Here is a 26203-nt window from a genome sequence, read left to right as displayed (position 1 = left end):
AGAAATGTGGTGTCCACATTAAAATGCTGAAACAAATGTGAAAATATTAAAAGGCTGAAAGTGTGCATTTGTCCAGTAGACAATAATTGAACGTTGAAATTTCATTACAAATATCCAATTTCAAACAGAGTAAGCTGCATTAGAAATACTTCATCAAACAAAAATTATCCATGAAAAGTACTTTATCTTACTGAAATCTGAAAATGCATTTCAAAATCATAGAAGAAAAAAACCCATCTCTACCCACTAATATGGTTTAAAGTAAAACCTTGTCTTAAAAATTACTTGAGAACTTAAATTGTCAAATGTAATGTTTTGCTGTTATGCTGTCACTACAGAAATTTTCTCCAACTTCAGAAGAAACATTAGATATTATTAGGGCCAAGCAAGAAGTAGTAACAATAATTAAACTATCAAGATGATAGGTTAAACTTTTGTGTTAAAATTGTAAGGGAAAAGGGTAAGAAAGAAAAAGTTATACTTTAAAAATCTTATCTTGAAATTTATGAAATACAACACATTCTCAGGTGCCCTCTGAATCAATAATTGCAAATAGTTCCCAAATACTGGGACAATGAAGTTTAAAACATTTAAACTAAAACTACATGCTTTAATTATCGAATTAGTAGAGCAAGGAAAATTTGTCTTTAAATTTAAGATAAGCACCAAGGCTTCTTGTCAACTAATGCTTACTCAGGACATAATCTCTAATGATAAGACCCAATAAAAGATCTTTCCTAAGCAGAGCATACCAAATTGTTTTCTAAGACCGAGAGTATGTATAAAGTGTTATACAGCTTTTCAGGATGAACGTGTTTACTGGTTAAGTAAAAGTTACAAAGTATAACATTTTCAAAATACAGCATGACTATTTAAGCCACATTTAAAACTCGCTGAATTAAGTTAAAAAAAACCTCATATTTAAACACCTGCAGCAGAAACTGCACAGTGGCATATTCAGTAACATTTTAACAGAATTCCATAAAATAACTGAAATATCTGCTCTGCAACTGTACATTAATATTTCATAAAAATGAAAAGTATACTATATATCTGAAATAATGGCTGACATTAACAAAAATGAAGTTTTAATACTAAGAAACTGAATAAAGCTAGTATTTTTATAGTAACAGACAAAAACAAAAAAGTAAAACCTAGTTTGGAACAGTTCTTCACTGAAACATCTTTCACCCCCTCGGCCCTCATCACTTTGGTGTGCTATCCGAGGCTATCTCGGAATACGGACAAACGTCAAGATCTAATAGCCAAGCGTAGCTGGAACCTAGCTCTACTCCGAATCACTCGGCCTCAGTGATGGCGTTTGGTGGCAAGCGCGAGAGAGGATACATCAAGGGTCCTCTGAGGATTGTATCTCAAGGGCCTTTAGTGGAGCGGTTAGCCTCCAGCCATAGATAAACGCGTGTCGGAAAAAAGGAGGAACAGAGACGTCAGCCATTTTCCCTTACACTTCAAAACACGAATATGTTCCTAGAGCTGAGGATCCGCACCCTTTACAGCAGTGAGGAACACTCCAGCCCAGTTAGGGCGGATAACAGGGGGCCTAAAAACCTCCAGGCTCGGCAAGGAGAAGGGAAGAAATACTGAACAGATCCATTTGTTGACCCCGGGGAAGTGCGGGTGGCGTGGCCACTCACTGCATAACGCAGATGCTTTTACCCCAAAACCAGACAACGTGATAGCTGACGGAGACGCAAAGCTCATCCCAAATACGTTAAAAAACTGCCGATGCCGGGTTCCGGACCGCAGCGTGAGGAAAAAGGCACTGTTCCCACTCCATCCTCCTCCACATTCTGTGGCCCTCTTACCTCTTTTTTTCTCGCGCCGGCGTGTCTCTGAGCTTAGAGGCGCTCCAAGTGGTGAGCTTCTCCTGTTTCACGTCCTTAGTCCTCCCGCAGCGGGGGATTCACCTTCTTGGGCCTAGTCTCTAAGCAGCGACGGAGTCCTAGGTGCCGACACCAACACCAAAATGAGGGGCTAAGGCGGCCGTCTCCCGTAAGGGAGAGGCGGCACGGGGGTCAAGCTCCTGTAAGTCCTGGTGAGGCTGGAAGTAGCTGAGCTCAATAGAGCCCCTAAAGGGCGAGGTACGGCGACGTGCGAGCTCAGGCAGTCGCCTGGCCTCGTCGTCTTCAATATGGCGGATCCGGCAAACAAACAAAAAAAACGAAACCGCCGGGTCAGTGGCAACCACAGCGGCGCAGATTCCCACCAGCCTCAGCGCCACCCGGAGCCTGGAGGGCCAATCCCCGCAACGCTCTGCCGCCAAGTCCCGCCTCTCGGCCTCTACCCCTACTCCTGCGCAGTCCCTTGCCAGTCAGCTGTTCCTCCCTTTTTTTCCCTTTCCCCTCCCCCATGGCCTCACTCTGCCGGAACTGGAAAGAAGTTCCAACCCAAAGCCGGAAGCAAATCAGTCTGACTGAGGCACCTTGATCTTGCACTGCTGGGAAAGGGGTGGGGACCACCCGGTAAACACACGACGTCGGAGAAGTAACTGTTGCGCATGCCCTTCCACAGACTGTAATGGGTTTCATTTCTACTAACCCGTTTCGGTTCTGGAGCTCCTTAGGGGAACAGCTGGACTGAGAACGGGCCAGAATAAAAAAGTACGGTATTGAGACTGGGACTCCCGAGGAGTAACTAATTCGAAGAATGTATTAAACAGATTAATCGCGTGTGGTGACCCATCGCCGTCACACTGACATGTTCACTTGTATCGCTGGGTTTTGTTGCAATGTTCTTCCCCGCCGAAAAACCCGTATGAATGCTACATCCGATGTCACTTTTTTTCCAGATTCGGAATGCCAGGGAGAATATGGACCTGAATGGAAAAAATGCTGTGACTGACTTTTGTTCCGTGCTTGGGCAATCTCCGACACTCAGTTTTGGGCACCACCTCTTACTACCTCCTAGCTTTCCGAGCCCTTCAGCCTTCTCCTAGGGCCCTGGGCGCTGAGGAGGGAAAAATTGTCGATTCGGTAGAATCCAGGGGGCCAGCCACCTCTTTGAGGGAGTAAGATGAAAGCTTGTTGGTTATCCGTGCGAGATATGTTAAGGTGACCATGTAGATTTTGTTCTCTATTAATGTGGAATATTTTGCTAATTTATTTTTATATGTTAAAACAATATTGTTTTCTTGGGATAACTGCCACTTAGCCTTGGTATAGAATATTTTTTAGTATATTGATGGATTCAATTAGTACTATTTGTTCATCTTCTGGGTCCACCTGCAAGCATCCATCCAAGTATTATACAATTGCAGGTGTGCTAATGATGGGGATGTAGTTAATACTTATTACTCTATGAAGTTTTCAAGACATAGATTACCATCCTTGATTCTCTGTAAAGAAAATATGTACAAAGTGTAAATTGACCAAGATCAACAGATAGGCATGGTAAGTGGAAAATGGAAGTTCTAATCCCTATCAGAGTGCACCCTACATATAAAAATCCTTTGGGTCTTATTTTTGCCTCCTACATCGTGCCTTCCCTTCTCCTGTGAACGATCTTGATAGCTGATACTTAGACATGAGCCTTTTTTGGGGGGAGGGGCGAGCGGGTAAATGTTTTTAGTTAAGGGTACATACATCCTGTAAAATTCTCAGCTCAATTTTTACTAAGTAAATACATTTCTGTAACCTGGACAAGTTTCGTATAGAATGCAGTATTTAGTGGATCCTGGTAAGAGATAGGAGCTAGGGACAAGATCAATGACTTTATTACTTATAGCAGAACAAGCAGCATGACTATCATGTTTGCAGGTTTCCCTTATTTTCTAAATCCCACGCAAGTGATGTGAAGAAGTACATATTCTTGCCACACATTTCACTATTTCCGTCACAGCTGAGAAACAGTGAGCTTGGGGATTCCAATAGTTTTATACTAACTAATAAGGAAGCTTGCTGTTTGTGTGTTGGGAAGGGGAGGGATGCTACCTTATCGCTCAAGATTCCTAACTGAGAAATGACTTAGGTAATGGGCATAGGTAAATGACATAGACGCATTGTTAGCATACCCAGAGAAAGAGTGAAAGACCCATGGCATATCATCTTCCCCAACAAGCACTACCAGTACTTCAAAAACATACCTTTCCAGTCATTGTCCACCCTCAACCTTCTGAAGTAACAGCTATTTTGACTTCTATTGGCCTAAACTAGTTTTACTTGATTTAGAAATTTATATAAACAGAATCATACAGCATGTAAACTTTTATTTTTGACTTTTTTGCTCAACATTGTGTCTAAGAGCTTTATTTGTGTTGCATTATATAAATATGTACCTAATTAGTACTGACAACACATTTGAGTCATTTCCAAATTGGAACTTTTATGAATGAGCAAGTTTTACACCATGTTATTTGGGGGACATATGTCATTGTTTTTAGTAGGCACAAGCCTGTGAGTTGGATTTCTGGCTTTTTTGAGTATATGTTTATCTTTAATAAATAATGCCAAGTATTTCTCCAAAGTGGTTTTGTTTATTCAAATTATAAACTTAGGGACTTCCCTGGTAGCACGGTGGTTAAGAATCACCTGCAAATGCAGCAGACATGGGCTCAATCCCTGGTCTGGGAAGATCCCACATGCCACGGAGCAACTAAGCCCATAAACCACAACTACTGAACCTGTGCTCTAGAGCCCGTGAACCACAACTACTGAGCCTGCGTGCCACAACTACTGAAGCCCACGTGCTCTAGGGCCCACATGCCACAGCTACTGAGCCTGTGTGCTGCAACTACTGAAGCCCACACACCTAGAGCCCATGCTCCACAACAAGAGAAACCACTGCAGTGAGAAGCCTGAGCATCTCAATGAAGAGTAGCCCCTGCTCGCCACAACTAGAGAGAGAAAACCCTCACACTACAACTAGAGAGAAAACTGTAAGCCACAATGAAAGATCCTGCATGTCTCAATGAGGGTCCCGTGTGCCGCAACTAAGACCCGATGCAGCCAAAAATAAATAAATAAAATAAATAATAATCTTAAAAAAAAAATCTGATTGCAATGCAATTGACAAAGTAACTTGGTTACTGCTGTGACATACAACACTTTAAGATAAGTAGAATTATGACTGATAACATTTTACCAGGACATATCAGAATTTTAGGAACTCCATATAATTTCTAGAATATCTATATTAATAACATTTACTATACAATATAACTTAAGAAGATTTGTTACTCATTTGACAATACTTCCCATATAATTTAACATACCAAATGAACTTAATTTGTTTAATATCTCTCTCTGGGATGTTTCAGGAGCCCTTTGAAGCACCCTAAAGTTAGCTAGGGGTCAAAAGGACTTCATTAGAATTGGATTTAGGAGGGACTTCCCTGGTGGTCCAGTGGTTAAGAATCCACCTTCCAATGCAGGGTATGTGGGTTCGATCCCTGGTTGGAGAACTAAGATGCCACATGCCACAGGGCAACTAAGCCCGCATGCTCAACTACTGAGCCTGCGCACTGTGGGGCCTGAACGCCACAACTAGAAAGAAAGCCACTTGCCACAACGAAGATCCTGCGTGCCATGACTAAAGACCAGAGACAGCCAAATGAAACAATTGGATTTAGAAAGTTTTGTCCAAAAATTATCAAAAAGGATTTATTGACCTATATACACTAATATGTATAAAATAGATAACTAATAAGAACCTGCTGTATGGAAAAATAAATAAAACTCAAAAAATAAAAAGGGTTTAGAGGCCTCAGATAGGATCATAGGTCACTGTGAAACAATATCCACTTAGCCAAAGTAACAATAAAAGATTTCAAAGACAAATACAGAATAGATCTCTTAAAAAGGGTAAGTAAACAAAATCTTTTATCAAAGGCAGTTCAACATTTTAAGAAAACTTGTCCTCTTAACAGAGATACAAGCCAAATTCACGTCTTGCACCAGCTTACTTTTAAAATTCATTTACTCAATCACATTTATTTTAAACTTAATCAATCCTGACCATGCACAAAATTCTTTTCTCGGGGTCCTCTTTCTACAAATCTTCCATCACTTAACTTATTTTATCACAACTCTAACCTTCAAGTTGTGAATATCTGGAGAGATTATTATTAACTAGACATTCCTAAAATATAATTATTCCTAAAAAGTTCACCCAAAGCTCTTATCTCATTTGAATTTAATTCACTTATATTTCATCATACCAAGTTATTTTTCTTGCTGACAAGTTTGCAACAGATATAATAAGATCTAATTTAACTTCTATTAAACCTACATACAATAAAGGTATTACACTTAATGTTGATGAATCTGAAGATGAAATAGGAGGGAAGGGGGCAGTGCACAACCTTTAAAAGAATGGCATAGCCATAGGACATGACATCAATGGTTAGAAACAACTGGGGCCAAGATGGTGGAAGATTTGAATACCAGTGGACTTTGAGCCTCATTATATGCCCACTGGAATACATTAGCATCTAAATGACACACCTATAGGTGCCAGGACAGTTCTAAGGCCATCAATAAAAGGTCAACAAGTGGGCAGTAGCCCAATTTCTGGAAATTCCCACCGCTTCCCCAAAAGAGCTGGAATACTCCTCCCACTCATTAGCCTAGGAAATTACCCACCCCTATAAAAACTAACCACCCCATACCCTGGTGCCGCTCTCATCTTCTGAGATGGCCCACACTCTGTCTGTGGAGTATGTTGGTCTCTAAATAAATCCACTTCTTACCTATCACTTTGTCTCTCACTGAATTCTTTCTGCAATGAGACATCAAGAACCTGAGCTTCACTAAGTCCTGAGACCAGGTGTGTGATCTAAATTAAAAGACCATGGGTTCATACTGGGTTTGGCCGGGTTCAGGTCCTGGCATGTGGGTTCCAGTCCCAATCTGAATTACACAGTTTCAAAGACATATCTATATTAGGTTAACAAACATAAACATTAATATCTGCTATAAATTTAATATTGAATATTTCCCAGTTCATGTGAACCTGAAATTAATGCTGGCCTGTTACCTTCTATAATTTTCAGAATTTATATAAGCCCTTAATTTCCTTTAAGCCAATTAAGTAGACCTCATTGACAAATTAATTTTTATAATACCACCCAAATGTAAAGACAAAGATAATGCACACATAAACATATAGACAGACACAGCAAGAGATCTCATAGCTTCATTTTCTAAACTTAGTCATCAATCAGATATCACAATATAAAATTCACTAGTTGTAAATAACAGTTGGAATAAGTAAAAATTTAAAAGGCTTCTTCCCCGTTTTTTCCCCTCAGTCTCAGGAATTAGAGATGGTCTAGATAAGTGTTCCTGAGAGCTCTGGTCTCCAGGCACAGGGAGAGAAAGTCAAGTTCTACTAGTAGGACTTGTTCCCTCTGGGTCAGAATTCTGGGGAAAAAAAAAAAAGAGGAAAAATTATTTTAACAAGCTAGCTTCCTCTAATTGCACATGCACAAAAGAACCAGTTTTTTGCAATTTCAAAAAAAGTTTTATCTTAACCAATTTTCTCTGGAGTCCAAAGAATATATTGTGGCCACACAATGTGATAATAAACTATCTTTCTTTTCTGCAGTTATAGTTTCATAGCTAAAATTTAGACCAGATAGTGCTCAAATTGGCCCTCACAACAGGGGCAAACAGGCTGATAAAATGTTGTTTCAGCAGGGACTGTCCCTCTGATGAGGTGGGGTCTTACTTTGGTCAGAAGAATCTGAAGGAGTAAAGGAACTTGCAGGAGTGGGGGAAGCTTAGTTCACCACCGCCCCCTCCCACCCAGAGTTCAAAGAAGTTAGAAGAGGATAGTTTAGAATGTCAGGAGAGTTAACCTCTGTCCGTTTTCCCATCCTGTGGCAATAAAAATCTAATTGTATTATAATCTAGAAACCCATTTGCAGGCCATTTTATAATCCCCTAATTTAAATAAAGTCCAAGCAATGTTACAGTAAAACCTAAGTTTTTCCTTTCTCAGCCCATCTGGCTTAGAAGGGGGATCCTCCCATGTTGAGCAACCTGCAACCCAGAACAGCACTCCTAGAAATGAAGTCCAGAGTCCCAGAAACATTACTAGGAGGCACCTGAAGGAGTTTCAGAGTGCCCTCTGAATTTCCTTCAAATCCTGTGCTTGATGCGATTTTGAGCATCATCTATTCCCTCATTGTTCCCTGACCAGATGTGCTGGGTTTACCCAGTCCCTTGTGTGAAGTGTCCTGATAGGGAATGTTTGCATTCCCAGGGCTCTGCTTAAGGTGAGAATTGGAATCAGCTTGAAAGTGGCCAGCCCAGGGACTTACCTGGTGGTCCAGTGGTTAATACCCTGCACTCCCAATGCAGGGGGAGATTACTTTTTATTTTATTTCCATTATTCTAGAAGTTGGATCAAAAAAGAACTTGCTGTGATTTATGTCATAGAGTGTTCTGCCTATGTTTTCCTCTAAGAGTTTTATAGTGTCTGACATTATATTTAGGTCTTTAATCTATTTTGAGTTTATTTTTGTGTATGGTGTTAGGGAGTGTTCTAATTTCATTCTTTTACACATAGCTGTCCAGTTTTCCCAGCACCACTTATTGAAGAAACTGTCTTTTCTACATTGTATATTCTTGCCTCCTTTATCAAAGATAAGGTGACCATATGTGTGTGGATTTATCTCTGGGTTTTCTATCCTGTTCCATTGATCTATATTTCTGCTTTTGTGCCAGTACCATACTGTCTTGATTACTGTAGCTTTGTACTATAGTCTGAAGTCAGGGAGCCTGATTCCTTCAGCTCTGTTTTTCTTTCTCAAGATTGCTTTGGCTATTCACAGTCTTTTGTGTTTCCATATACATGTTGCAGGGGGGAGATTAAACAGAAGAAGAACCCCAGGTCTATTGCCCTGTTTGTTTGGTGGCTAAGGTAAAATTGGGAATCTTCTGACGATTTTATCTGACACAGGCAACAGCAAGTTTGGCAGTGGTGGGAACACAGTTTAGGAATGAGGTCCAGAAAATCCTTCCCTGAAAGGGTGTGGAGATGTGAAGTGAGAAAGAGACCTTGTTTTGTGAGTAAAGTGGAAAAGAAGAGCATAGTAGAGGATTCCATATGGACAGAGAGAGATAGAGAGAAAGAGAGACCCCTTGGGCTTCTTCACTGAGCAGACTGAGATCGTGCCCTGCAGGTCTTGAAAAGAGGACAAAGCAGTGAGCAGGACAAAGCAGTGAGCAAGACAAAGAGGGCAAGAGCAAAAGTCAGGGGCCTCAAGCTGCAGCTGAGTGAAGCCCATGATTTACCTTGAATTCCAGGTTTCAGAACCAAATATGATCTTGGGTGGCCCCAATCTGCAGCAGCTTGAAGCAGGATTTCATTCAGTTCCCTGGCCAGAGATTGAAGTCAGGCTGTGGCAGTGAGAGTGCTGAATCCTAGCCAATAGACCATGAGGGACAGTGGTCAGTGACAAGACCCTAGCCCATTGGCTTTGTGTAAATGAATTCCCACAAAGATATAGAAGGGGGACTTCCCTGGTGGCACAGTGGTTGGGACTCCATGCTCCCAATGCAGGGGGCCTGGGTTCGATCCCTGGCCGGGGAACTAGATCCCACATGCGCGCCGCAACTAAGACCCGGTGCAACCAAAAAAAAAAAAAAGATCTAGAAGGTAGTGAAGCAAGTGAAGTGTTTATTAGGAGGCAAAAGTGTATGTATAGATAGATACACGGGCAGACCGAGATAGAGAGTTGCACCCTTGTTGTTGTTTGAATCATTTTATGGGGCATTTCTACCAGGTTTCCTCTGGAGAGTCATCTTGCTTTGCTGGGCTCTGAGTCCATATTTGGTTCATTGCAGGGTCCTCCCTTGTGTGCGTGTGCATCTCTTAGCCAAGATGGATTCCACTGAAGAGGGCTGTCAGTAGGTCAACATCACCTCTACGGGGTGGCATCCCCTCCTTTTTGACCTCAGAGGAGTCTTTCTGTGCATGTGTAGTCAGGAAGGTCTCCTGACCTTAAGAATGAGATATATGTAGTCTCTTTATCTTTTATCTGGGCAGGGCTCTCCTCCTCCCTGCTCCTGCCATTACTGTTATCTTAAAGTGTCCAGAGGAGGTAAAGTCCAACTATTTACCCTATTCCTGTTGTTATTTTTATCTGGAAGTGTAAACAGAGGTTGGCTGTATATGTCTAACCATCTATCTCCTGCCTCAGTGCTCTTAGAACTGACATCCATGTGCAAAAACCAACAAATAAAAATAGTACTTTGAGGAGGTCCTGTGTATCTGTGACAACAAGGGGTTTCCTTATTCACTCTTCATTTGCTGCTGTTTAGGTTGACAACTTCCCTTCCCGATAAAAATTTACTTACACCTTCTGCCTTTTTAAGTTCTGGTATTCACTTTACTATATAATGGAAGTAGCATGTTGCTGCCAGAATACAAGCATTGATTTTGGCAAATTAAAGTGTATGTCATTTCTTAATACACTAGAAAGTACACAAGTCCAAGTCTAACACTTTAGTATTTTCCCATGCAGATTTGTGCACATGTAAGGGGGTGTCCAGTTTGTCTAGTGATTGTTATTTAGGAAGTTGGACCACTATTGTATGTTGCTCATCATTGATTGTAGTCCCAAAAAAGCCTGTGAAAATGTTATGCCCTATGTAACAGCAGAGTAACATAAATTAAAATCATATTTTTTAACAAAACAAACAAACAAAAAAACCCAGTACTTTGACCCTTTTACAAAAATTAACTTGAAATGGTGAAGGGAACTAAATGTAAAAGATTTTAAGACAGTAAAATTTTTAGGAAAATAAGAGAAAAATCCTTAAGATCTTTGGCTAGCCAAAGAGTTCTTAGATACAACTCCAAAAGTATAATCTGTTTTTTAAAATTAATTAAATTTTACCATAATTATTCTTTACCCTGGAAAAGACACCATTAAGAGCCTGAAAAACAAGATACAAATCAAATAGGGCACATGAACTCATATTGACAACAGGTTACACAGCAAGTTTGCAGGTAGAGAGAGTGCAGGCCTAGGATTCTGCATTTATTTGGGTCAAAGGTAGAGGCCTAGGGTTTCACAGTCTCACTTTTTTTTTTTTTTGGCTATGTTGGGTCTTAGTTCCGGCACATGGAACCTTCACTGAGGCATGCAGGATCTTTCGTTGCGGCACGCGGGCTTCTCTCTGGTTACAGGGTGCAGGTTTTCTCTCTCTAGTTGTGGCACTCGGGGTTAGTTGCCCCACGGCGTGTGGGATCTTTGTTCCCTGACCAGGGATTGAACCCATGTCCCCTGCATTGGAAGGCGGATTCTTTACCACTGGACCACCAGGGAAGTCCCCACAGGCTCACTCTTTTTAATTAGTTTAAAATATGTTAGGGGGAATTTAAAACCCAAAAAGAGAAAACACAAGCAGACCAAATGACTAGTTACTAAAACCAACCAAGATCTCTAAAAAAAGGAGGTTTTATGGAGGGAGGTGAAACTGAGAAGGACACTGTGGGGCTCTCCCAGGAACAAATCCTTTCCTTGTCCCCCATTTCTTGTTTGTAGGAAATAGGCCTAATTCAGCCTTCTGGACCTATCCTGAGTTCCAGGGGGCAGATTCAAAGAGTAGCTAGCTCATCAGGGAAAGGAGTGAATGCAGAAACAAAGGAAGAGGGACTTCCGTGGTGGTCTAGTGGCTAAGACTCCGAGCTCCCAATGCAGGGGACCAGGGAACTAGATCCCACATGCTGCAACTAAGAGTTCACATCCCACAACTAAGAAGCCCAGCTGCTGAATCTAAGGAGCCAGCAAGCTGCAACTAAAGAGCAGGCGAGTCGCAGCTAAGGAGCCCACCTGCTGCAACTAAGATCCGGGGCAACCAAATAAATAAATAAGTAAAAAAAATTTTTTTAATCTTATCTCATTTACATTTAATTTGCTCAAAAGTTTTATCAAAAAAAAAAGTTTTATCATATTGAGTTGCTTTCCTTGCTGACAAGTTTGCAACAGATATAATAAAGTCTTATTTGACCTCTAGTAAATCTAGGTACAGCAAAAGTGTCATACTTAACACTGATGAGCCTAAAGACATATCTTTATTAGTCAAACCAACTAGCATAAGCTAGCTTCAATACCAGGTATTGATTCAGTACTGAATATTTCCCAGATCACAAGAACCTGAAATTCATTCTGGCCAGTTTCTTTTATATTTTTGAGAATTTATATGAGTGCTTAATTTCTTTTAAGCTAATTAAACAGACAAACCAATTTTGGTTTTGAGGGCAGAAATGCATCATATTTATAAGGTACACATAGACACACTTGCATCTATAAGATACAGAGATATCAGTTTCCCTGCTTGACTGTATGTATATATTTTTAACATCTTTATTGCAGTATAATTGCTTTATAATGGTGTGTTAGTTTCTGCTTTATAACAAAGTGAATCAGCTATACACATACAACTATCTCCATATCACCGCCCTCTTGTGTCTCCCTCCCACCCTCTCTATCCCACCCCTCTAGGTGGTCACAAGGCACTGAGCTGATCTCCCTGTGCTATGCGGCTGCTTCCCACTAGCTATCTATTTTACGTTTGGTAGTGTATATATGTCCATGCCACTCTCTCACTTCGTCCCAGCTTACCCTTCCTCCTCCCCGTGTCCTCAAGTCCATTCTCTGCGACTGCGTCTTTATTCCTGTCCTGTCCCTAGGTTCTTCAGAACAATTTTTATCTTTTTTTAGATTCCATATAGATGTGTTAGCATACAGTATTTGTTTTCCTTTTTCTGACTTACTTCACTCTGTATGACAGACTCTAGGTCCATCCACCTCACTACAAATAACTCAATTTCGTTTCTTTTTATGGCTGAGTTATATTCCATTGTATATATGTGCCACATCTTCTTTATCTATTCATCTATTGATGGAAACTTAGGTTGCTTCCACGTCCTGGCTATTGTAAATAGAGCTGCAATGAACATTGTGGTATATGACTCGTTTTGAATTATGGTTTTCTCCGGGGATATGCCCAGTAGTAGTATTGCTGGCTTATATGGTAATTCTATTTTTAGTTTTTTAAGGAACTTCCATACTTTCTCTGTAGTGGCTGTATCAATTTACATTCCCACCAACACTGCAGCAACAGTGCAATGGGTTCCCATTTCTCCACACTCTCTCCAGCATTGACTGTAGATTTTTTGGTGATGGCCATTCTGACTGGTGTGAGGTGATACCTCATTGTAGTTTTGATTTGCATTTCTCTAATGATTAGTGATGTTGAGCATCGTTTCATGTGTTTGTTGGCAATCGGTATATCTTCTTTGGAGAAATGTCTATTTAGGTCTTCTGCCCATTTTTGGATTGGGTTGTTTATTTTTTTTATATTGAGCTGCTTCCTGCTTGACTATAAAAAGGCCACTTGTTTTCTTCACTCTCTGGGATCACAGATGATTAAAGTTCCTGAGAGCTCAGGAAGATTATTTACATCCTAAAGGCACAAAAAGGGAAATACCAATTCCTTCTAGAAAGCTAGCTTCCTCTAATTGCATATGCAAAAGTCAGTTTTAGAATGTCAAAGGACTTCCATCTTGACCATTTACTGGGATTTTTTTTTTCAGTCTCTAAATAGTGGAAATCAATAACAATAATAGACAATAATAAATATAACTCATAGTTATATGCCTCACTTCTAGATGAGCATAAATCAGCATACAAGTTACCAGGACCCCCTAACAAGGGTAAAACCAGGAAGAGAGAATAGAATTTGGATACCTGTACCAAAGTGCTCATGCACACACCCAAGATAAAAGGCAAACAAATTTTAAAAGGCCGACTTTGATACAACAGCATAAAAGACTTTAGAGTACATTAGGGACCATTTTTCTTTGAATCTCAAGGAATACTGACACCAAGCAGGATTACAATAAAATACCATTTTCTTTCATTCATGGGAACATAGCTGAAGGTCTTCCAGTTTTGCAAAAATACACCTTAGGAGACTCTAAGTTGGAAAAGAGTTCTGGGAATCCATATGTAACAATTTATGGCCAAACAGCAAACCAATGCAATGCAGAACTGTCTCAGAGGGTCACAGTTCCCTAGCCCCAGAAAGGGAAATTCCCAATTAATGCTCAATCAGAGATGGGGCCAGATGGCTAAGCCTTAGTCCAAAAGGGAAAAAATGCCAACCAGTGTTCTGCCATAGGCAAAGCCAATGCAATAGGGAAGAATATCCTCATGTCATCAGTGTTCAGAGCTGAGACATCTCCACTAGCCAATGCCAGTACTGAAACACACACATATACAAACAGCAAACAACGTCCCACAAACAAAAGATCAGATGAGGTGTAGCCCCAAAATTCCACTTCCATTCCCAAATGGAGGCCTCCAAAATATGGCCTACTTCTCTAAAGAGAACAAGCCCAGATTGGCTCACAATGAGCCCAGAGTGGCTCACTCCCTAAAAGGGAAGTGGGCCCAGATGAAGTGGGTTGAATTTCTAGGCTTCACAGCCTAGAGTGGCTCACCCCAAATTGATACACACAAAAATACAAGCAACAAATGTGGTATGGTTGCAAAGACAGAAAATCAGAGGGGGTTTAGTCCAAAAATTCCACTCCCACTTGCAGCTGGAGGTCTCCAGAGTGGCCTGGCTTCTGAAAGAGAATAGACCCAGACTGGCTTGCAATGAGCCCAGAGTGGCTCAGTCTCCTTCCAGGGGAGAAGGTAGAATTTCCCAGCCTGTGCAAGCTGGAATGACTCACCCACAAACAACTCCAAGTGTGGACCATGTCTCAGGACATTTCTTGGCTCCAAATAACCTTGGGCCAGGGTGGCTGGTGCCTGTCAGAGAGAGTCCCTCCACCTACCCTGGAGCAAAATGAGCTCTGGCAGCTGCTAGGGACTCAAGGAAGTGGCTGCCCCTGGCTGTGGTTGACCTTCCATGGGCCTGGTGTCTCCTTGGCTAGCCCTCAAAAATTGTTACTAAACACAAGTTCATGTGCCCCATGCACAATGAGGCCAAATAAATCAAAACATTGGAGTTTGGAGTGGAAAAAGTTATTGCAAGGCCAAAAAAGGGGTAGTTTGTGTTCAAAACCCCTGAACTCCCCAATACTTTTCTGGCAGAAGTTTTTACAGGCAAAATTTAGGGTGTGGGCTGCAGGGTGTGTGACTTTCTTCTGATTCGTTGGTGAGGCAACAGGGCAGTGTTCCAGGAATCTTGGGCCATCCTCCACCTGGGTGGGGACTTAGCTCCTGTAGAAGTACTCAAAGATACTGTTCTGTATATTCCTTCCTGAGAAACCAGGGCTTTGCCGCACCCTGCATTATTCTTTCTTCACTGTACTCATTTGTTTCTGCATTCCCTCCTTTCCCTGGTTAGCAACTGTTTGACTCTGCCCTTTAGAACTCAGGGAAGCTCTAGGAGGCTGAAACCTATTTCTTACAAACAAGAAATGGTGGACACAGAAAGGATTTGTACCGGGGAGTCCCACAGAGTCCTGCTCTGTTTCAAACATACTATTACATAAAGTTTTTGACTCAAGGGGTTATGCATCAAAGTAACATATTGACAGTTTACATAGTCCAGATCTGCCCGTATAAGTAGTGGGTCATAGTGACCACTTACAGGATTAAGAAAGGAATGTTATTGTTAACACAAGTTCATGTGCCCAATGCACAGTGAGGCCAAACAGACTGAAACATCAGTTTGGAGCAGAGAAAGGTTTATTGCAAGGCCATGCAAGGAGATGAAGTGGCTCATGCCCTGAAAAGTCTAGACCTCCACAAAGTGTTTCTGCAAAGCATTTTTAAAGGTCAGGTTGGGGGAAGGAGGGGTCACAGGGTTTGTGATCAGCTTGTGCACAATTCTCTGATTGGCTGATGGTGAGGCAGTGGTATCACAGGTGTTAACATTATCAGTCCTTAGACTCCAGCATGCCTGGGGCTATATGCTCTTGGTCATCAAGTAAGTTCTTCCTTTTGGTAGGGTTTTCATATCTGCAAAACAACTCAGGAATGTGCATCAAATACTGTTATCTAGGTACTTCAGAGACGCGCTAAAGCAGAGGATGTTGGGGAAGACCTGTCCTGGGAAGGCCCCATAGGGTCCTGCTTGGTTAAATTATCTCCTAACAAGTTACCTTGCTGGTTCCAGGAGGAAATTGCTCTTTTTTGTTGAGTAGACATTCCTGTGTTTTCTAAGAAGGTCTAGTTAATGTATAATGCAGATACACAATGCACACTAAAGGGGAGAGAGGATGTACAAGGGGGCAGAGAAAATTTCATGTTTAAATTCTTTTCCTGTCTTAAAAATAATTTTATCAATGTCCCCTTTTGATTATTAATCTTTTGATACAAAATATTAGGCATTCAAATATTTGATTCCAGGGTGGTTGCTTACTTGCCTTGGGTCCATCACCGCCCTCAATGCAGGGTCTCAATAACCCATTTTTAATTTTTTCTTATGGGGTCGTACTGGTAGGATATCTGGCAAAGACTGATAATCAATTACAAATTGTCCAATAGGACTTCTGCCAATTTTACCTCTCATGTGCATTGTGCCTGTCCATACTTAATAGAGATGTATAGATGTGGTCAATTGTATCAAGCTGTTTGTATCCCATCATGTTAGTAGGAGTGTAACAGGGAAGAGCTAAATCAGACTCCATGTTGGATCTGTTTCTTTGACTTTAACCTTTGCTTTTTTGTTGATTTTGTTATTATAATCATACATAATGGCCTGCCTCACAGAACCCTGCCCCTCTGCCTGAATGTTAAACTAAAGTGCCTTTGTTCAGCTCACAGGGAGACAATCTGATCCTGCCCACCTGTGAATGGCTGCAGAAAGGAGAAATTAACATATCCCCTCCCGGATGCCTGCCAAGCCATGAGATAGTTTGCAAAATCTCCCCTCTGGCCTATCCAGCTCCTCCACTGGCCAAGAAGCCTGCACTGGCAGTTCTTCCAGCTGCTCCCCCAAGCTGCCAACATATTCACTCCTTTCACCGCCTCCTGTTTCCCCTACCCATGGGGATCAAACAGAAGTTTCTGTGATAACCCCCAAGGCACAGGGACATCGTTTAGTATCACCGTCAAAGACCCGACAGGGCACCCAGTTTGGACCAGGATCTACTTCTGTAGCAGGACAATCTCCCTTGCACTGATATCCTGTTAGGAGGCCAGGGGACTCCCTTAGACTTGAGGCGTCCAATTCTAATTTCCCCACAGGAGCTCTGAGTAACTTTGACAGTGGGGAACAATTTGATTGACTTTCTAACAGATAAGGGTGCCACATGATCTGTGATAAACACCAAGGTGGCACAGAAAACATCTCAGTCTATCCCAGTCATAGGAGTTTCTGGAGAAGTACAAAACCGTTCATTCTTACAACCTCTAGAATGCCAACTAGGAGACCTCACCCTGAAATACAGCTTCTTGTATATGCCAGTGTCCAATCCCCCTTTTTGAGATGGGATTTCCTGTGTAAATTAAATGCTTAAGTCACTTTTTCACCAGGACAGCTTGACAACAGGGTCCCACTGTGGACTTTTGGACCTTGTCCATTTGGGGAACTTTAGTTCCAATATGGGGAATTTTGCTTCCAATTTGGGGAGTTGTCCCTGTGAACGGAAATTAAATTTGTGAGACATTTCTTTGGACAAAGGTCATAGGTCTAGTGGGACTGGGAAGTCATGTTCGGGGCATTTTTGCCCTTTGGCTTTTGATTTCTGGTCATATCTCTTTGCCATCTGTTTTACTTTGAGTGTGACTTCTGGCTGGTACAGTTTAGTTTGGTTTGTTTACTTTGGTTTGAGTGTACAGACATCTGGTACTAACAGCTTGAGCTAAAATGGAAAGCACTTCTTTTTTTTTTTTTTGCAGTACGCGGGACTCTCACTGCTGTGGCCCCTCCCATTGCGGAGCACAGGCTCCGGATGCGCAGGCTCAGCGGCCATGGCTCACGGGCCCAGCCGCTCCGCAGCATGCGTGATCCTCCCGGACCAGGGCACGAACCCATGTCCCCTGCATCGGCAGGTGGACCCTCAACCACTGTGCCACCAGGGAAGCCCGGGAAGCACTTCTGAACCCATGCCCCTCAGATTGGGACTTGAACTCACATGACGAGAATCGAACCCAGCCAAAACCCTGATTGGGACTTGAACCCATGCGGTTTGGTCTCGAACCTGGCCAAAACCCACAGTCTTCCAACTGAGATCATACGCCTGCTTTCAGGACTTAATGAAGTTCAGGTTCTTGATGTCTCATTGCAGAATGAATTCAGTGAGAGACAAAGTAATAGGTAAGAAGTGGATTTATTTAGAGAGAAACACACTCTACAGACAGAGTGTGGGCCATCTCAGAAGATGAGAGCGGGGCTCCCCTGGTGGCACAGTGGTTAAGAATCCACCTGCCAATTCAGGGGACACGAATTAGACCAAAAAATTTTACCATTTGTATGTAAACACTAAAGGCCCTGAACAGCAAAAGTAATCTTAAGAGAAAAAGAGTTGAAGGAATCAGGCTCCCTGACTTCAAACTATACCACAAAGCTACAGTAATCAAGACAGTATGGTACTGGCAGAAAAAAAGAAATATAGATCAATGGTACAGGACAGAAAGCCCAGAGGTAAACCCACACACATATGAGCACCAAATTTACGACAAAGGAGGCAAGAACATACAATGAAGAAAAGACAGCCTCTTCAGTAAGTGGTCCTTGGGGGGCTTCACTGGTGGCGGAGTGCTTAAGAATCTGCCTGCCAATGCAGGGGACACGGGTTCGAGCCCTGGTCCAGGAAGATCCCACATGCCTTGGAGCAACTAAGTCTCTGTGCCACATTACTGAGCCTGTGCTCTAGAGCCCGTGAGCCACAACTACTGAAGCCAGTGCACCTAGAGCCCATGCTCTGCAGCAAGAGAAGCCACCGCAATGAGAAGTCCGTGCGCTGCAACGAAGAGTAGCCCCCACTCGCTGCAACCAGAGAAAAACCTGTGTGCAGCAATGAAGACCCATTGAAGACCCAATGAAGCCAAAACTAAATAATAATAATAATAATTTAAGAAAAATCACAGGGCTTCTATAATGCTATTAAAAAAAAAAAAGAAGTGGTGCTGGGAAAACTTGTCAGCTACATGTAAAAGAATGAAATCAGAACACTAACAAACACCATATACAAAAATAAACTCCAAATGGATTAAAGACTTAAATTTAAAACCAGAGTTACTATATGACCCAGCAATCCCACTACTGGGCATATACCCTGAGAAAACCAAAATTCAAAAAGAGTCATGTACCAAAATGTTCATTGCAGCTCTATTTACAATAGCCTGGAGATGGAAACAACCTAAGTGCCCATCATCGGATGAATGGATAAAGAAGATGTGGCACATATACACAATGGAATATTACTCAGCCATAAAAAGAAACGAAATTGAGCTATTTGTAATGAGGTGGATAGACCTAGAGTCTGTCATACAGAGTGAAGTAAGTCAGAAAGAAAAAGACAAATACCGTATGCTAACACATATATATGGAATTTAAGGAGAAAAAAAATGTCATGAAGAACCTAGGGGTAAGACAGGAATAAAGACACAGACCTACTGGAGAATGGACTTGAGGATATGGGGAGGGGGAAGGGTGAGCTGTGACAGGGCAAGAGAGAGGCATGGACATATACACACTAACAAACGTAAGGTAGATAGCTAGTGGGCAGCAGCCGCATGGCACAGGGATATTGGCTTGGTGCTTTGTGGCAGCCTGGAGGGGTGGGATAGGGAAGGTGGGAGGGAGGGAGACGCAAGAGGGAAGAGATATGGGAACATATGTATATGTATAACTGATTCAATTTGTTATGGGGCAGAAACTAACACACCATTGTAAAGCAATTATATCCCAATAAAGATGTTAAAAAAAATAAATGTATTCAACTTCATCAAAATTAAAAACTGCTTCAAAGTACACCATCAAAAAAGTGTAAAAACATACACTGTAAGATAATTTGCAAAGCATCTGTGATAAGGGACTTCTATTTACATTATCTAAAGAGCACTTACAACTCAATAGTAAAAAGAAAAGACCCCAATTAAGAAACAGGCAAAGAAGTTCATTTGAGATTTCTCCAGAAGATTATAAAATGACCAGCAACTTCATAAAAAGATGTTCAACATAACTGGCCATTAGGAAAATGCAAATCAAAACCACAGTGAGATAACCATGTCATAGCTGGTAGGAAAGGTAAAATTAAAAGAAAATTAACTGTATTGTAGGCATATAGAGAAGCTGGTACTCATACATTGCTGGTGGAATTATAAAATAATTCAGCTGCTTTAGAAAATGGTTTGGCAGTTTTTCAAAACATTAAACAGAATTACCATATGATCTTGCAACTATGCTACTAGGGCGTGTACCCAAAAGAAATGAAACATACTCACATAGAAATCTGTACATCTTAGTTGCATTATACGTAATATCCAGAAGGTGGAAACAACCTAGGAGTCCATCAACTAATGAATAAATTAATAAAATGTAGTATACCATAGAAAGCAATATAATTTAGATTATAAAAAGGGTGAAGTTCTGATACATGCTATAATATGGATGTATCTTGCAAACATGCTAAGAAGGCAGACACAAAAGGTCAATATTGTATGATTCCATGTATATGAAATGTCCAGAATAGGCAAATCTATGGAGAGGGAGAGTAGATTACTGATTATCAGGAGATGGGGGAGTAGAGAATGCAGAGTGGCTGCTAATGGGTGTCAGATTCTTGGAGGGTGAAGAAAATTTTCTAAAATTAGAGATGATGGTCACACAGTTCTGACTGTAATAAAAAACACTGAATTCTGTACTTTAAAAGGATAAATTTTGTTAAGTGAATTGTATATCAAAACTACTGTTACTACAAAAAAAACTTCCCCACTTCTTTTGGGGAAGTCTAAGTCATGAACAGATGCACGTCACTGAAATCAAATGGGATTCCCAGGAACTGACAAAAACAACCTACCTTTACAGAGAAAACAATTTTCTCCCTTTCATCTTACAAGTCTTAAAGCTTATGTTGAAATTGTTCTTTTAGTTTTACTTCTAAAAGCTACCCCCATGCCACTTTAACTTGCTTTTAAAATGGCAGCATCTGCTAAAAGCAGAATGCCAAACCACTATTGTGATTCAGAATTTATGTTACATTTTTTTTAAATAAGAGATTTTAAGCAAGTGAGTACAAAGCAAACAAACAAAAGTAACAGGGAAGAAAAGTGTTGCCCAAACGCATTTATAGCTTCATCCTTTTTCATCTGAGGCACTTGACAATTTGGCTAAGCCCATCTGATAGAAAGAAATTTGAAAATAACAAGGCCAACAGAACTGCTAGATAGTCTCAGTAAAGAATTCACTCATTTTCTGATTTGGTGATCTGTGTTCATGAATTAGTCTGACAACACCCTTAACAGATTCTAAACAGCTATAATCAACCTCTAACATACAAAAGCAAGTATTTCATGTAAGGCAGAAAATATTACATGATGACATAACAAGATGATAGAATATTCATTAAGGATAAAAGATGGACAGAAAAAAACCACTCAAGTGAGGGGAGTCAAAGAATAGAAAACACCTCTAGAACTGTGCTAAGTAAAATGCGGCTTATTAAAGTAGCACGCAGAACTCAGAATCAAAGATTAGATAACCTGAGTGCTACCAATACACTGTGAACTCAGTTACTCATGGCATAACATGACCCACATGGTCTATTACAGATCTAAAATGTGATGTCCTTTATATAATGCTCATGTGTGGGAAGATGAGAGCTATTCCTTGTGATTCAGTTTTTTAAAAAACGCTTTAACAGGTTTTTTTTTTTCTACTAAGTATGTCTTTTTATATAGCAGTGGAACAATCAAGGGAAAAAAATCATCATGGTATTTTACCTACCACAAATTGCCATTTTTCCATCGGGTCACTGGGCAGAATTCACACTGAAGCTGTCGTCCAGCATACCATCGTCCATTAAACAGAGAAAGGGCTGCTTGACATTCTTCTTCCCTTTATACCACAAATTAACAGATGCATTTTACAGTAATGTTCTAATATATAGATATAACCCTATTATTTATTAATCAACCCTTTTGTTAATTTACTATAGGACTGCAAAGTCACTACTGAGGGAGCCCTTATGAGATTATTCAAGCTCCTAAAACTCAACAAACACTAGGAATCTTTTTACTAACCCTCCAAAAGGTTTTGATGGATGCAAACCGGTTTCTCAATTTAAAAGAGTTGACTATTAAAAATGCAAAGTATTTCCACTGTTAGAGCTTGTTCTTTTTCAGCTAGGATTGTTGTTGCTCTACAATGGTTAATTTAACCAATCAGCTATGTAATGAGGCAAATATCAAGACAAAATAATGATACATTAACTGTTTTCTTAGCTGGTAAAATATACCTATGATTTCTATTGGCTTCAATTTCTGACACTTTCAATTTATACTTCTAAATTTTCTATTCTGGTTTTCCTTGTTTTCAAGTTTTGTATCTTAATTACTAAATTATATACATAATAACATAACTATTGAAACTTGTTCAAAACCATATAAATACACAAAGAATACATTTTCTGTATCAGCTCTTGATGTTTACATTGTTAAAAATATCATGCATATAAAAGATATATATCAGTGGAATAATCCCAGAAGTCAACATAAACAAAACAGATGTGCTACAAAACATGGACATATTTATGTTCAGAATACTTATGATTGATATTGAACATACACATTGCCCCTCAGATAAGGTTCCAAGTTGCAGCTGACCTAAAGAACAATGAAGTATTCTATCATAAAAAAACTTAAGGAAAAAAAAATTCAGTTATCGAATACACTTTGTCTAGGCTAGTATTACCCATGTAGTTACCAAAAAAAGATTTCGAAAGTGAGATACCTTACTCTCACTTTTATTAAAGGCATACTTCATCATGCAGCAGGACAGCAGGCCGCAATTATGTTATCTCTGTTGATCAGATTCATTCTTCAATAAATATAAAATGTTTCCATATGCATAAAACCACAATAAATATAAATCAGTCATATACAGGCCACTTTAATTTCCATTTTTGACTAAGACTGTAAAAAAATAAGTAGAATGTTAAAGTTGTACTTTCTTGAAATGCTGAAGCCATTTCACTCTATTCTGCCATCTTGCTCACATAAATGAACACCATCTTGAGGATGGGTATATCTTTGAATTCCAGAGGCAAACATATATACACAAATACATACATATGAATATATACAGACACAAATGCATATACATATATATTTATATAATGGTAGAAAAACCTGCAAACATTCATAGTAAAGTTTAGATTTTTTTTCACAAAATAATTTTTTAAGTTTACCAATTTATTAGGATATGTTTATTAGAGCACCCCACTCCCCAAAAGGGAGGGGGACAGTATCAGTATTGAATTACACCATATATGATTTATAATACTACCCTTACAGGAAGAGTAAAAGGCCTCAGAAGACAGTACAAGGGACCTTAGAGATGATTTAGCCCAGTTACACCAAGGACCTTTTAAAAATTTCCATAATAAATGTTTTAAAAGCTTTCATACTAAAAATTTACTAACTGCTTTCCATTTATAATTGCCAGTCTGATTAGCACAAGCTTTGCAATTAACATTATGGACATATCTCAGAGATATTTTGGGTTTGATTCCAGACCACTGCAGTAAATTGAACACTGCAATAAAATGAGTTACACAAATTTTTTGGTTTCTCAGAGCATATAATAATGAAGTTTATCAAGAGTGCAAAAGCATTATGTCTAAAAAAAATGTACATACATTAAAATGCTTTATTGCTAAAAAATGCTAACCATCATCTGAGCCTTCAGCGAGTCATAATCTTTTTGCAATAGTAACATCAAAGATCACTAATCAGAGATACGATAACAAATATAATAAAGTGAAAAAGTTTGAAATATTGCAATTACAAAAATGTGACAGAGACATAAGCAAACGCAGTTGAAAAAAATGGTGTCAATAGATTTGCTCAACATGAGTTGCTATACACCTTCAATTTGTACAAAAACCTCAGATATCTGTGAACTGAAGTAAAACGTATGCCTGTAAAGAGCTCATACAGAGAGCCCAGGGAACTTGGTGCATAGTTCTGCTAAATTTGATCCCCAGACAGAAACCTTTCTGGCCTTTGATCCAGTGTGGGGAAGAAAACTAACTCATAGCTCCACCAACTGATGAGTACAGCTTTCAGTCCACCTATCAAGAAACATAACTGGAGCACATGGGAAGCTGTATAGCCCACAGTACAGCCAATGTTACAGTAACACTTGAGAAGCGCATAGCCCATAGCTTTCCCTGTCTGCAGAGTAAAGCCAATGATCCTATCCGGCCAAGAATTCAGTGCATATTCCTGATTGATTTGAGTCCCCAAACAACATGCTTAACTGACCTTGGGACTTCTTTTCCTGCCCTGTGAGGGCAAAGAAAATTTATATCCCTACCTACTGCTGACTATAGTACCTAGAACTAACCAGCTAGGACACCAACATTTTTGGCACCAGGGGCCTGTTTCATGGAAGATAAATTTTCCACGGACTGGGGGTGGGGTGGGGTGGGAGTGGGCAGAGGGGAATGGTTCAAGCAGAAATGCAAGTGATGAGGAGCGGCAGATGAAACTTCGCTTGCTCACCCGCCACTCACCTCCGGCTGTGTGGCTTGGTTCCTAACAGGCCACAGATGGGTACCGGTCCACAGCCTGGAGGTTGGGGATGCCTGATCTAGGAAACTGAACCAGAGAACCCAGGCAACCATAGTCTTCCTTGTACAGGGAACCAAGCCAGCAATCCTCTCCAACTGTTATCAGCCAGCTCTGCCTCCTCCCCCACCATCTCAGAGCTTAGGCAGTGGCCCAGTGCAAAAATAGACCCTGACAAGAAGCCCCACCTGCCAAAGGACTCTATCAACTCACACTTCCAGGACTCTAAGTTAGGCTTGGAGAAGAGACTTCTGGTGAAAAGACTGCTTCCTCAAATGTATCAATGTTAAGAAATCAAGGACCATGAAAAATCAGGGTAACATAGCACCATCAGTGGAAACTAATAAAGCTCTAATAAGTGAACAGAAAGAAATGGAGAATTATAAACTGGTAAACAAATTCAAAACAATCCTCTTAAAGAAGTTTAGTAAGTTACAAGAACACACAGGGAAACAACTTAAAGGAAATTAGGAAAACAATGCATAAAGAAAACAAAAAGTTCAAGTAAGAAAAGATAAACAAAAATAAAATCAGGAAAAAAAAAATCCTAGAGGTAAAGGATACAGTGACTAAACTGAAGAGAACCTCAATAGCAGACTTCACCTAAGAATCAATTAAGAAGACAGGACATTTGAAATTATACAATCAGAGGAGCAAAAAGAAAAAATAAAATAGAGTGAAGAAAGCCTACAGGACTTATGGGATACCACCAACAGAAACAATATTTGCATTATGAGAATCCCAGAAGGAAGGAGAAAGAGAAAGGAACAAAAAGTACATTTAAAGCAATAATGACTGGAAACTTCTCAAGGCTGGAAAGAGAAATGACAGATCCATGAGGCATGAAAGGCCCAAAATGGCTAAACCAAGACATTGTAAATTACCCTGTCTAAAGTAAAAGACAAAAAAAAAAAAAATTGAAAGCAAGAGTAAAGTGACAAGTCACATACAAGGGGAAGAAATCCTCCTTACCCCCCTGCATAAGAATATAGGTGGATTTCTCAACAGAAACCTTTCAGGCCAGGAGAGAATGGAATGATATATTCATAATACTGGAAAGAAAAAAAGTCAACCAAGAATACCATACCTAGCAAAGCTGTCCTTCAAAAATGAAGCAAATATAAACACTTCCCTGAACAAAGAAAATCTAAGGGAGTTCATCACCACTAGACCTGTCTTACAAGAAATGCTAAAGAAAGTTCTTCAAATGGAAGTAAAAGGATAAGAATTATATCATAAAAATATGTTTCACTGGCAATGCTAAATTTTCAAAGTCATTACCATCTCTAATACACAACCGGTGCTGTATAATTCACTTACACCTCTAATTTAAAAGTTTAATCATATTAAAGATAACCAGGGGAATTCCCTGATGGTCCAGTGGTTAGGACTATGTGCTTCCACTGCAGAGGGCACAGGTTCAATTCCTGGTCAGGGAACTAAGATCTGTGGTACAGCCAGGAAAAAAAA

General features: G+C 40.3%; 2 protein-coding genes across 6 annotated transcripts in view; both read right to left on the bottom strand.

Moving 5' to 3' along the window:
- Nucleotides 1–2160, bottom strand: part of LOC112396051 (probable ubiquitin carboxyl-terminal hydrolase FAF-X) — a 141388-nt gene extending 139228 nt beyond the window's left edge. For all 5 annotated transcript variants that reach the window (XR_003002495.1, XM_024739549.1, XM_024739568.1 and 2 more), the window contains exon 1: nt 1827–2160. The gene's annotated coding sequence lies outside the window, so the exon portion shown is untranslated. The remainder of the gene's footprint in view (nt 1–1826) is intronic.
- LOC112396035 (U2 small nuclear ribonucleoprotein auxiliary factor 35 kDa subunit-related protein 2-like) overlaps nt 1964–26203 on the bottom strand; it is a 42194-nt gene continuing 17954 nt past the window's right edge. The window contains 4 exon segments of the mRNA XM_024739530.1: nt 1964–2145; nt 2381–2655; nt 21888–21998; nt 22710–22765. Coding sequence (XP_024595298.1) covers nt 1964–2145; nt 2381–2655; nt 21888–21998; nt 22710–22765 — 624 coding nt within the window.

This window comes from Neophocaena asiaeorientalis, unplaced genomic scaffold (genome assembly GCF_003031525.2).
Source record: "Neophocaena asiaeorientalis asiaeorientalis breed wild unplaced genomic scaffold, Neophocaena_asiaeorientalis_V1.1 scaffold855, whole genome shotgun sequence".
Classification (NCBI taxonomy): Eukaryota; Metazoa; Chordata; class Mammalia; order Artiodactyla; family Phocoenidae; genus Neophocaena; species Neophocaena asiaeorientalis.
This window is presented reverse-complemented; position numbering and strand designations above follow the sequence as displayed.